This window comes from Podarcis pityusensis (assembly GCF_964106645.2).
Source record: "Podarcis pityusensis genome assembly, chromosome: 2".
Lineage (NCBI taxonomy): Eukaryota > Metazoa > Chordata > Lepidosauria > Squamata > Lacertidae > Podarcis > Podarcis pityusensis.
The window spans coordinates 29,174,186-29,186,720 of NC_138029.1; the positions used below are offsets into that span (position 1 = coordinate 29,174,186).

General features: G+C 50.0%; 1 protein-coding gene and 1 long non-coding RNA gene across 9 annotated transcripts in view; one reads left to right on the forward strand and one right to left on the reverse strand.

The window, feature by feature from the left end:
- The window catches only part of BAHCC1 (BAH domain and coiled-coil containing 1), a 118,039-nt gene that overhangs the window by 102,249 nt on the left and 3,255 nt on the right, over positions 1-12,535 (forward strand). For 7 of the 8 annotated variants that reach the window (XM_080994318.1, XM_080994317.1, XM_080994319.1 and 4 more), the window contains 12 exons: positions 77-191; positions 744-1,011; positions 2,857-3,045; positions 3,699-4,006; positions 4,649-4,750; positions 5,087-5,219; positions 5,864-5,978; positions 7,222-7,297; positions 8,464-8,572; positions 8,728-8,847; positions 9,308-9,481; positions 11,214-12,295. In XM_080994318.1, coding sequence (XP_080850444.1) covers positions 77-191; positions 744-1,011; positions 2,857-3,045; positions 3,699-4,006; positions 4,649-4,750; positions 5,087-5,219; positions 5,864-5,978; positions 7,222-7,297; positions 8,464-8,572; positions 8,728-8,847; positions 9,308-9,481; positions 11,214-12,295 — 2,791 coding nt within the window. The remainder of the gene's footprint in view (positions 1-76; positions 192-743; positions 1,012-2,856; positions 3,046-3,698; positions 4,007-4,648; positions 4,751-5,086; positions 5,220-5,863; positions 5,979-7,221; positions 7,298-8,463; positions 8,573-8,727; positions 8,848-9,307; positions 9,482-11,213; positions 12,296-12,535) is intronic. The other variant, XM_080994321.1, reaches the window with a different exon arrangement.
- Positions 9,624-12,535, reverse strand: part of LOC308471190 — a 28,755-nt gene continuing 25,843 nt past the window's right edge. Inside the window, exon 3 of the long non-coding RNA XR_013982771.1 lies at positions 9,624-10,100. This is a non-coding gene — a long non-coding RNA (uncharacterized lncRNA). The remainder of the gene's footprint in view (positions 10,101-12,535) is intronic.

Sequence of the window (12,535 nt, forward strand, 5' to 3'; positions counted from 1 at the left end):
ATGGAGGTGTCAGTGAGCTGAATTGTCTGGAATCCATTGGGCTTTTTCCAAACTGAGCATTCTTTCCCATTCACAGGTCAGTAAAGGCCAGCTTATCTCTGCTGTGTGCAGAGCTGCGGGCTGAGGGAGAGCCGAAGAAGAAGAAAAGGAAAATATCAGAGACTGCTTATGGTGGCATTAAAAACTCCCAGGTGAGTCCAGCACAGAGCCTTATCTAGCACAGCCATCCTCTTCGTTCTTTCACCTTTTTGGTCATTGAGTAAAAAGTAGCTTGTCGGTGAACAAGCTAGGCCTGATCAGAACCATTGACATTCTGCCCCTGCCTTCCAAAGCCAGTCAGATGGGGAAGACACTCGCCACATCAACCACGATGCTTTAGGCTTTGAGGACTGGCCTAGTGAGATCTCTGGGATGCTGTATCTTCATATGTGAGACACTCGCATCTCCTTCATCTTCCAGTATATTGCGGTCCTCCCCCCCCCATAGGCAAAGTAAGGCAGAAATGTGCACAATTGTACAATTTGAGAGTTTCATTTTACCGATCACAAAGGAAGCTGCCTTCTACTGAACCAGACCATTGGTCCATCTTACTCAGTGCTGTCTACACTGGCTGGCAGCAGCTCCCCAGCGTCCTTTCCAATGTACCCTGATTGTAAGAAACAGATGTGAGCGGGAGGGAGTGGGAGACGGCGGAGAAGGCACCTTTTGGACCGTAGTGACTCGTGTTTGTTTCCATGCTGCAGGAGAAGGTGCGTTGCAAGAAGAGCAGCTCCCAAAACAAGCTGGCTTCCACCGTGGTGCACAAGGTCTCCCATCTCAAGCAGAAGGTCAAGAGCAAAGGCTTGCCCGCAAACATTGGCCCGTTCCGTCGGAAAGAGCCCAGCCCCGGTACCAGGATCCAAAAGAAACTCTCCCGGCCCAAGAGCTCCAAAGCAACGCCTTCTGCCAAATACCCACAGCAGGACCTCACTACCTCAGAGGTCAAGCCAAGCACAGGAAATACTGATGCAGGTATGGATGGCGGTAGGAAAGGGTGGGGTTTGCTGGGAAGCAAAGGTTGGCAACGCTGTAGATCCTGTTGGCACTTCTGGTCAGAGATGCGCACCAGTTGCCTGTTTGCTACCAGTGTGTTGCTATTAGTAAACGAAGCCCTTAACAGCTTGGGAGCAGTTGATTTGCAGGATCACCTTGCCTCATATTTCACTTGACCACTTCGATCTGTGGAAGTGGCACTGTTACAGGTGCTGCAAAATCCTCATTCCACACTCAAAATAAATCAGTCTTCTAGTGTGGCAGCACCTGCACTTTGGAACTCCCTGCCTAGTGACAACAGGCAAGCGCCTTTCACTGTACCCTTATTAATGGCGTTTCCGTGCGCTGCTCTGGTTTGCCAGAAGTGGCTTAGTCATGCTGGCCACATGACCTGGAAGCTGTATGCCGGCTCCCTTGGCCAATAAAGCGAGATGAGCGCCGCAACCCCAGAGTCGGCCACGACTGGACCTAATGGTCAGGGGTCCCTTTACCTTTACCTTACTTAAACCATTGTTTCTTTAGGCAAACCTCTTCAGACATGTTGCTGTGTGTTTCATCTCTTTTTAGCAACTATTAGTTTTAATTTTCTTCTGGATTTTTTTTTTAAATAACTTGTTTTTAACTGAGTTTTATCCACAGCGGTATTGTTTTATTTTCTATCTTTGTAAACCACTTGGCGGTTTTCTTGCTATCAAGCAGTAACTAAATGTTCTTAAATAAGTAAGAGGTGAAGAGGATGTTAGTAACTTTGCAGCTGTTGCCTTGCTCTGTCTGTCACAGCTAAAACAGGCCCTGGGACAATTGCTGACCTCCGGCCCTGTGGAAAGGGAGTATGTGTGTGTCCTGTAGGGCAGTGTGCTGGACTCCCAAGACACAGAATCCCTACCGGCCCTCCCACCTTCCCACTAGGGAAAGGCAAAGCGCAATTAGTCGCTCCCAAGCCATTCACGGAGCAAGTTCATCCTCCAGAAAAAAACAAACCTGTTATCTTCTGCTCTGGCCAGGAGCTTTTGCCGCTCAGCGCGTTTCCTCCTGGCAAGCAGAGGAAGCTGTGGAATTTAAAAATAGCCGCACGTGCTGGCCTCTGCTGGGGCCAATGTCCGCTCCAGTTTGACTGCAGCCTTATGGGTTTCCCTTGGAGCTTCTGGGGCATCTTATCAGGAAGCCAAGGCTGAGACAGGAATCCTGCTTCCACTCCCCAAAGCCAAAAGAACAAAGGGGCATTGTCAAGAGGGGCAAGAGCCAGGATGTAAGAACTCAGATTGGGAGAGGGGGGGGAGGATACACAGGCCAGATTTGCTGCGGGGTTGACAGAGGGGGGCAGTTGCGAGGCCGAAACACCCTCCAAGTTGTGTGATTGGTTTTGTGTGGGTTTCTTTGTTTCGTTACGTTTGGAAGAGCTTCTGCCCACTGTTGTACCCATGAGGAGCACCCCGGGGCAGTTTATCAGGGGCTCCTCCTGCATTAAGTCCTCAAATCCAACGGTTCCCAAATGGTGGATTGCTGCCAAAAATTCATTAAAAAAGAGGCAGTGCAATAAAATGCCCCAAACAAGATGTATAAAATGTTTTGCAAACTGCTGGCTTTGAACTCTCGCTTCTCAGTTCGTGTTAGGGTATATAGGCCTCAAAAACAACGCAGCGATTGTCTTGGGTGTGCCTTGATGACAGAAGCCTGGACATCAGTGTAGCGAGGCATCATGTAGAATGCCTTGCACCCCCTCCCTGTTATGGTCCATAATGTCCTCTGAGTCCCTCCCCCATCTTGAGGTGGCCTGCCTGCTCCCTCCCTCCCATTTCTTCTGATTCTCCTCTCTGCCCGCAGATGACAATCGCCACAAAGACTATGAAAGCGACGACGACGACGGTGGTGGTGACGACTTGACCAGCGACACCAGCTCCACCCTTCACGTGGCAGTAAACCCTGCTGTGATTGGCCCCTCTCCTTCCTCGGTGGTGAAGATGGAAGCGAATCAAAAGGCAAAGAAGAAAAAGGAGAGGCAGGGGCTGCTAGGTAATGTGAAACAAAAAGTGGCAAAACGTTATTGGTAAGATGCAGGATTCATCCCAGCTGGCAGAGAACAAGGCACTGAAGCCTGTTAAGAAAATAATGTAAGATCGCATCGGCTCCTCCTGTCTTTCCAGTCAGTCCATCCTGCCAAATTGTAGCTGTGTATGCACTATGCCCTTAAAGCACATTCAAAGCACATTTTCCCTTTCAAAGAATTCTGGGCACTGTAGTTTATACCTCCCAGAGTTACTGTTTCCAGCAACCCTTAAACTACAGTGCCCAAAATTCTTTGAGTGGAGAGAATGTGCTTTAAAAGTATAATATGGCCCTAATTTTACTCATGCGCAAGGATGGATGAAAGATGGCTGTGAAGGATCCATATGGGCCCATCTCTTAAATTACAGGGAATCTGTAGGCACCCGTCCAGGCGAGGTTCTGAGATCCAGCTTCTGCTATCACACTGCATGCCAAAAGCAAAGCCCCCAAAGAAGGGGGGGAGGCTATCAGACTGGCCCACAAGCTGCTAATAGATATGGGGCTGCCCAAAATCTGGACTTGTGTTATGCTTATTCCTATTATAGAAGCCAGGCTGTGCAAGGAGAAAGGAAGACCTGGCCACAAGGCAAGGTATCAGAAACTCCTTTGTATCCCCACAGGGCCCTGCCGGATCCCCAGTCCCGAGGGCCAAGTCAAAATCAAGCGGCGCCCGGTGAAGCCCGGCGTAGGGAGGCTGGAAAAGGTGCCCGTCTGCCGGGCAGCATCTTGCGAGGCTTCCAGCAAGAAGAAGTTGAAGAGCAAGGCCAAGGAGCTGCAGTGCGGGCCTGGGACATCAGCCGCGAACGAGGGGCTCTTCTCTGGCAGCCAAGCCCGACTGTTTGCAACCCGGGACGATGCAGGAAAGCTCAACAGTGAACGCCTCAAGAAAGCCACGCGGAAGAGCAAGGTGCTGCAGTCGGCCCTCAGGGTGAGCAAAGAGGTCAGACTGGAGGTGTTCCTCAAAGGGAGTGGGGGGTGCCAGGGGCACTGTCCCTGGAAGGAAGGTGGGACCCAATGGGCTGGAGCGAGCTGGATGCAACAGGGCAGTGTTTCTGCCAAACAGACGGGCCCCTTCTAGGTATGAGGCACTGAGGAAAGGGGTGGGTCTTAGAATTGGCAGGATTGACGCGTAGAATTGGAGATCAGAAAGAGGCCAGTTTTAAAGAAGATTGGGAAATGTTTGCAGAATACTTAAAAACTCGTGTAAGTAGGATTTGAATAAGGGCAGCAGTGGGGGTGAACTTTCTGTTTTTCCTTTGTGATAAGGCAAAGGTATAGAATAACGATAATACGCAGCCTAAATTGAAATTTTGGGGGAACCATGGAGGGAGGTAAAGTTGTCGATGAAGAGATTGTTAAACTAGAAATGTTGTTGAAATGTTGTTTTTTTGTTAAAAATTTATAAATAAAAACATTTTTTTAAAATAAAAAAGAGAAAGGAAGAGGGTCTTTACAGCCATTTGTGTCAGGGTAGGTACTCTGTAGAGCACTGCTCCTTTGCCCGGAGATTTCTGTGTTGGCCGGCCTTTTCCCTAACCCCATTTTCTCCTCCCTCCCTCCCTCTTGGCAGAGAAAGAATGGGGCACTGGCGCTCTCTCCCCGCAATGCCAAGGCCATCCTCAGCAAAGGCAAGAAGCTGGCCAAGGTCAAGAACAAGGTGGTCAGCAAGCAGGTAGGAAACGGCCGCCACCTCCTGCAATGCAGGGCATGGGTAGGTCAGCACCACTTGCCCTCTCCTAAGGGTCCTACGGCTGCCGCCATTTTCCTCCAAGGAGGAGCTGATGGCTCAGATCTGCCTTGCTGCTGTCAGGGTATTTGCTGGGTGGGAACTCCTCTTGCTGCCCTGAGAATTCATCCAGTGGGATATGGCCCCATCTAGCAAAGGTCAGGGTGGTGCAGAGGTTTCACTATTGATTCGGGATTTAGGAGACCCTTGTTCCATCCCTTCACGCCTTGGGCAAAGACACAGTTTGTCACGTGCGATACATTTTCTCCTTGGCTTTTGCAGTGCAAAGGTCGGGCGGTCAGCCGGCTGATGGAGAGCTTCGCCATTGAGGATCACTTTGAGTTTGATGATAACAGCAGCTTCTCTGAAGAGGAGGAGATGCCCCCCACTGGTACGGAGCAAGACATGACCCCCGGTGAGTTTTGGCGCTCCCTCACAGTTTAGCATTCAGTTGTTGGGGGTGGGAGCAGGGGCCAGTAGAATCTCTCTCTCTCTGCATGTGTGTGAACCACACAGATCATTGGACAAGAGCAAAGGCAGACAAAAGGAGGAGAAAGTATTCGAGATGGAGGGTGGTGGTGGTGGTCCATAAGCTGCTGCTGAAGCGAAATCTGAGGCGGGGCAGACAGGGGTGTAGAGCAAGACAAGCTGCAGTGGGTCGCTGGGAGGTGCAGAAAGGATTCTGCTGAGCAGCTCTGGGATGATGCCGTGTATTGGAGACCACACCACTGGGTGCATTTCTTGGCACTGCTCCAGTCTCCACATGTGGACGAGGCTGGGGAAACATCCCCCAAGAGCTGCGGTCTTGAAGTTTGTTAACAAGTGTGCAAGCCCACCCTCTGCTGTGTACTCGCTGCAAGAGATGCAGTCTTAAGAGCTGCAGGTCCTAAACGAAGGTGCTTGCTGGCCAGCTCGATATTCCTTTTTAATAATAGTTTTTGTCATATCCTGGAGGCAGATTCTAAACTATATATATAGTTGAGAAGTATGCTGGTTTAAGGATTGGGGGAGCAGTGTGAGCTGTGGATTCATGCCTTGCTCTGCCTTGTTTGGCTGCAGCCCAGTCATGCACCATTCACAAGGAGGATCTCCAGGATGGACTGCGCGTGCTCATTCCCAAAGAGGACAGCCTGCTCTACGCCGGGAGTGTGAAGAGTTTGCAGCCACCAGACATGTAAGAACCCCCATTTTTCCAGGCACAAACATGGGCAAGAGATGCAAGGAGAGAGGGGTTGGCGTTTCTTGCAAAGATCAAAAGGCAGCACACCGATATTTAAGGGGGCAGGCAGTTCCTTTCCTCTGCTCTCCGGGGCTTCCTTCCTCCTTTGTGCTTGCACAGTTGCAGTCCCTTTAATACCCTTTCCTTTAAAGCAGGGTTTTCCAAACTTGGGTTTACAGCTGTTTTTGGACTACAATTCCCATCATCCCTGAACACTGGTCTTGCTAGCTAGGGATGATGGGAGTTGCAGTCCAAAAACAGCTGGAGACCCAAGTTTGGGGAAAGCCTGCTTTAAAGGGAGGGATGGGAAAACCATGGCCTTATAGATGTTGTGGGACTGCCGCTCCATGAGACCCAACCAGTTTGGCCAGTGGTCAGAGATGATAGGTGTGGTGGCCCTCCGGATGTTGCTGGACTACAAGTTTCCCCATCTCTGCTTTAAAGTAATACCACCACCCTTGCCCAAGGCAACATGCTTCAATGTTCACATGACCTCAAAATTCAATATCGTGGCCCTATCTTCCTCACCCGCAAACAGAGTGGCAGGTGATCTCCATCCTGATAACTGGCAATTCAAAGCCAATGCTTTCCCTCTGCCTACCTGCCCCGCTGCACTGAACAAAAAGCACACCGTAGCCTCTGTGGTGCAGAGAAAAGATGGATGTGAAAGTTCAAAGGCCCCTTCTATTATAAGTTTCTGGTATGGTCTTGGGTAAGCTTTTACCTGTCTGCAGAATAAGAGTAATAGCCACCTGCCCTGCATTAAAATAGCTAATTTTAAAATGTGCTCCATAAAAGCACTGGCCTGCCACTCTTGTGTTTCCTTACATGTAAGTAAGCCTCACAGAGGTGAGACTTACTTCTGAGTAATTATACTATTGGGTTGCGCTGTTTATCCCTGTAGCATGTTTTTCCGCTATTCCTGAACCAAGCTTTTAGCACCCTTCCTGTCCCCAAATTGAGCACCGAGTGCTCTTCGCCTCCTACTTATATGGACCTGTGGACCGAGCAGCGAGCATCATGCGCTCCCAACTGCACTGAGCTGGGCCAAAAGGCAAGCGCTCTGTTCCCTCCCCTGCAAACCGAGGATTGAATGTCCCATTTCACATCTTGTCAGAATGAGCCAAGCCGAGTTCTTTTCCAGCCTTTCACATCTCCAGCTGTATAAATCTCTGCCATTGATTTGTCCCTCCCGTAGCTACAGCATCGTCATTGAGGGAGAGCGAGGGAACCGGCAGAGGATCTATTCCCAGGAGCAGCTGCTGCAGGAGGCGGTGAGTCCCTGCAGATCATGGCCTGGGATTAATCAGGCCTGCTTAGGCAATTGGGGGCGGAGAAGCTGGGCTGCGAATGCAACTGGGAGCAACAGCAAGTGGTGCATTCATGAATCTGGGATTTACCTGTGAGGCAGGGAGCAGAGAGTGCTGCTCCCCTGTGCCAATGTGCAAAGCGCAAGCTGGCACAGCACGCTGGAGAGAAGCATTTTTGCTGAGGCAAGCAAGGTACACTCAGGAGGTGCATGTCTTCTGGGTACCAGGGCCTGAGATAGTGTGGTTGTAGGGCGAAGGGCAAGATGCATTCAGGCAAGGGCATGTCTACATGATTCTTTTCATTGCTTTGGGGACTTTAGGGCCAAAAGGCGATCTATAAAGACAACACAACACAATGCTAACTGGGAGGGATTAGATGCACTTGCACAGTGCACAGGATTTGTCATGGTCAGCCTAGCTTCAGTGTTGATCTTCCACCAACCGGTATTGGAAGGCTTGCATAGAGTTTGTAGCCACACCTGGCTTCTTGCTTTCAAATGCTCTGGGGGACAGGATACCTCCCTTTCTTCCCAGCTGCACATCACAGTGCCCAACAGGATGTATGAAAAGCTGCTGTTCATTTTGATAGTGCTGTGCTCCCATCCCCCAGTGAGGAGACAGCCTTAGCTGATGCTTGTGTTGTACTAAGACATCTTCATCACACTTGGTGCAGACTTTTAGAATCCAAGCAGTTCTGACACTAAGGAAACATCAGCTCAGTGTTAATAAACTGTGCTAATCAAATATGCCCAGATAATATGCCGTTACTGATTCTGCGGTTTGTCTGTCGTTAGCAACTTTGGTTTTTCCAAACCAAATCTTTGGAGTGTTTGGAAAGTAAGGAGCTTAGGAAAAGGGCCGCATTCAGTGGTGTCTAGGCAGAATGCGTGGAAAGAGAATGTGAGTGGAGACCATGGCATATGAGCAGATAGCCATGCAAGGCATGGAATGCCGGTGCCTGAATACTAGAGCCTCACCACACACCCAGTTCTGCCAATCTTGTTCCATCTTCTCCTTGACAGTCACTCTATGATATACAACGTGAAGCATTGCCCTTGGCTAGGCAGTAGTGGCAGCAACAGTGCCTCGCTAATAGCACCTGCCAACCAGGACCTTTTGTTTCTTCCCAGGTTCTGGATGTGCGGCCACAGTCAAGTCACAGCCTCCCACCTGGCACCCGAGTCTGTGCTTACTGGAGCCAGAAGTCCCGCTGCCTCTACCCAGGGAATGTCATTCGAGGTGAGAGGTGCTGGCCAATACAGACCCCAAGGTGGGGAAGAGTCAAGCATGCAGCGAGCAACCAGGTCCCTGGTCCAGAAAAGGGTGGAGAGCTGGCTTGAGATGTGCGCGTGTGTTTGTCTGTCCCCAAAATTAACACAGATTCTGTCCCACAGGTTCCTCAAGTGATGAAGAGGATGATGCAGACTCGGTGCTGGTAGAATTCGACGATGGGGACACAGGCCACATTGCAGTGTCTAATATCCGCATGTTGCCACCCGATTTCAAAATCCAGTGTAAGCATCCTTGGATGGGAGGAATGCAGGGTCAGTTGTACCTGATGCGCTTCCGTGTTTTGTTTTGCCTCGGCAGATCCAAACCTGCAGAGGTTCTAATGCAGAGCCTCATCCATGCTGGGGCTTTTGCTAAGGAGCAATTTCCTTGCTGCAATCTGCGCCTTGAGTGCAGCTTCACTGCACCTTGTGCCCGGTTGGTTATAAAACTCCCCGCAGCTCTGGGCACAGTGGCCATTCCCTTCGGGCATACGAGAACGCCCTGCGCTTTCTGGGCTAGGTGCAAGGGGGATCTTGCCAGCCTGCACATGACCATGAAGAGCGGGAGATGAATATTGCCACAGGAGAAAGTATGAAAGGCAAATTCAGATGGGCCACCAACCTATGAATTCAGGAGGCACCCTTAGTGAGTCTTCACCTGCATCTGAGCTTGAGATTTCTAACTCTCCCCTCTCTGCTACAGGCACAGAGCCTTCTCCTGCACTCTTGGTCTCCACCTTCTGCCGTCGCAACAAGAGGTCTTCCAGTGACGTTCCCCATTCCAGTGAATCGGCACCAAGCCTGTGCGCTGAGGGGCGTGAGAGCTCAGAGTCAGCCAAAAGCACCGGCAAGAAGGCAACGAGCAAAGAAAAAGCTGGTAAGCCATTTCTCCATCACTTGCCTTTCATTAGAAAGGCGCTCAAAGGTTCTGTGTCTGTCTTGTTTTTTATCCTCACACAAAACCCTGTGAGAGGGATTAGGCGGAGAGGGTGACTTGCCCCAAGAGTACCCAGTAAAACTTTGCAGCAGAACAGAAACTTCCTTTATAATATGTACACCGCCTTTCTACATTGTTACACGCAAGGCAGTTCACAAGCCATAGAAATGATAAAATATGCAACAAAGATCACACGTCCTATAAACAATCTGATCCAATGCAAATCATAATGAAAAATATGACTGTAAAAATAAGCGGCTTAATGCAATAGTCAATAATCTGTTTCAAATACAATATTGAACAATAAAAGGAACCCTTAACATATCAGCAAATAATAATCAAACAGAAAATCACACCTCAAAAACCACAACAAATCATTACTGGACTGTAATCAATAAAAATAACAGCAAAGTCGCAATGCATAAAACACCACAGATCATGTAAAAAAAAAAAAAAAGATATACTGAGCAGCAAAGTCACATAGCTTATAAAATTACAAAATATAGCTGGTTCCTTGCTCCAGGTCCATTATGTAATCCAGAAGTACTTGGATCCCTACCTGCAAAAAAAGAAGCCCATCTGAGTTATGGAAAGAGCAGTGTGTAAACATCAAAACGAAGCAACACCATAAAAGGTGGGCCAGGGTTCATGAACCCTGACAAAGTGTTGATGGACATCAGTTGGGGATGGAACACCAGGAAAGGGAGATAGACCAAGGTATAATAGAGTTATAAACAAAATCTGGTGAACTCTGAACTCTGTACCAAACATTTTACTCTTCTTTAGACTGCAATTGCCCCAAATCCAACCTTTTTCATGGTTGTTCATCACTATTCAAAGACACCACCACCACTGCTGCTGCTTCAGTTGCCTCTCCATTTCATTCCTCCTCAGGAGATCCCAGCCAATCAGGGACAATATACTCCAAGGGACAATGTAATTATGTGCCTATATATTGATGTCACTAAGGGCAAAAAGAAGTGAGGTCAATGCACCCTACACTGGACACATGGGAGATCCTAACAAGCAGATCCCTTCTTTTGGCTTCACTCTGTCTCTCAGCATTTCTTCCGCCAAATGAGAATGGTTTGCACGTCAAGGGGTGCTGGTGGGCTGTGTCAAGGATTCCTGGGGAAGTGACTGGACAGTGAGAGCTGCTACTTCCTGCCTTTTGCCATTCTGCAGAAATACTTTGACAGTGTCCGAGTCAGACACTTGCAGGATCTGTGGCACTCATCAAACTGTGATCGCTACCTACGTAGTATCTACTTTTTTAAACACCCATTTCATTCCCCACCCCTTTCTGGACGGCTTTTTTTTTAAGCATACATAAGAGGATACAGTGGACCCTCTGGATACAAATTTAATTTGTTCTGAGGGTCCATGTGCACCCCGAAAAATCCACCGCAATAGAGCACTTTGCGCATGCGGTGAAACCCGGAAAAATACTTCCTGGTTTGCCACTTTCACAACCTGAAGTTTACGTTACTCAAGAGTAACGTAACCCAAGGGTCTACTGTAGTTCTTATCGGCTCAACCCATCTGACCAGGCCCCGGCAAGAATAAATGAAAGCAGTTGCATGGGGGAAGGACATAGGAAGATTAAACACAGTTTCTTAGCGCAGTTGGCAGCCCCCACCAGTATTTCTCTGACCCTGTCTTTTCCTACCAGGTAAATCTGACCTGCTGCACCCAAGTTCAAAAGCCCTGCCTGGAGATCACTTCCTGGGCCGCCGTGCCAGCCCTCTGCTGAGCTGGTCAGCTGTGGCTCAGAACAAGCGCAAGACCTCCAGCAAGAGCACAGCGATGCGGCAGAACCTCTTCCAGCTCAACGGCAGCAGCAAGAAGCTGCGGACCAAGGAGGTGCTTTTCCCTGTGCACAGCGTGGCTGCCCCCATTTTTGGCAACGGCTTTGGCTCAGACTCGTTCAGCCGCATTGCCAACTCCTACTCCGCTTTTGGAAGCGCCGGCCTGGTTCTGCCGTGCACCCAGAAGCTTTTGCGTGCCAAGAAGGCCGAGCGGTTGGATGTCGAGATGGGCAAGGGAGGGCGCCGGAAAATGGGCGGCGAGTACCTGGTCAAGCTGGACCACGAGGGCGTGACGTCACCCAAGAACAAAAACTGCAAGGCCTTGCTGATGAACGACAAGGACTTTGGCTCGCTGCCCGGCCACGGCTATGCTCACCCGGCCTTGGGGATCAAGGAGAAGAAGAGCACATCGCTGCCCATGGGGCTGGCGCTGCGCAAGTACACGGGTCAGACGGAGTACGGTCTGCACTGCGACAGCGACTGTCACAGCTCCTACTCAGACATGGATGAAGATGAGGTGGACGACCTGAGAGGAAGTGTCCCCTCCCGCTTCCTGACACGTCTTTCGGTCTCGTCCTCGTCCTCCGGATCGTCCACCTCCTCCAGCTCGGGCTCGGGCTCCACGTCCAGCCTCTGCTCATCCGACAATGACTCGTCCTATAGTTCCGACGACGAGGACTCAACCTTGCTTGTGCAGACCTGCCTGACGCACCCTGTCCCAGCCCTGCTGGCCCAGTCCGAAGCCCTACGCTCCAAGGGCAGCACCCTGCAGAGGTGCTTTGGCGCTGGGGCCAAGGGCAAGCTCAGGCGCAAGGAGGCCCTGAGCTTCTCCAAAGCCAAAGAGTTCTCCCGCCGGCAGAGGCTGCCCTCGGTGGAAAACCGGCCAAAGATCTCTGCTTTCCTGCCAGCACGCCAGCTCTGGAAGTGGTCTGGAAATCCCACTCAGGTATGGGAAATGGATGCCAGTCCATCGGAGCTTTTTAGAACATTGCTCATGTTCTCATATATAAAATAAAATATTCTATGCCATATGGTGCGATTGTACTATAGTATGCAAATTAAGGGAAATGGTTTTGAATCTGCTTTGTCTGGTTGTTAAAACTGTATCAATGGGGTTTTGTTTTGGCAAGAGCTATTGTGACAGAGCTGGAAGGAAATGGTAGGAGGAAGCGGTTCATGAGTCTTT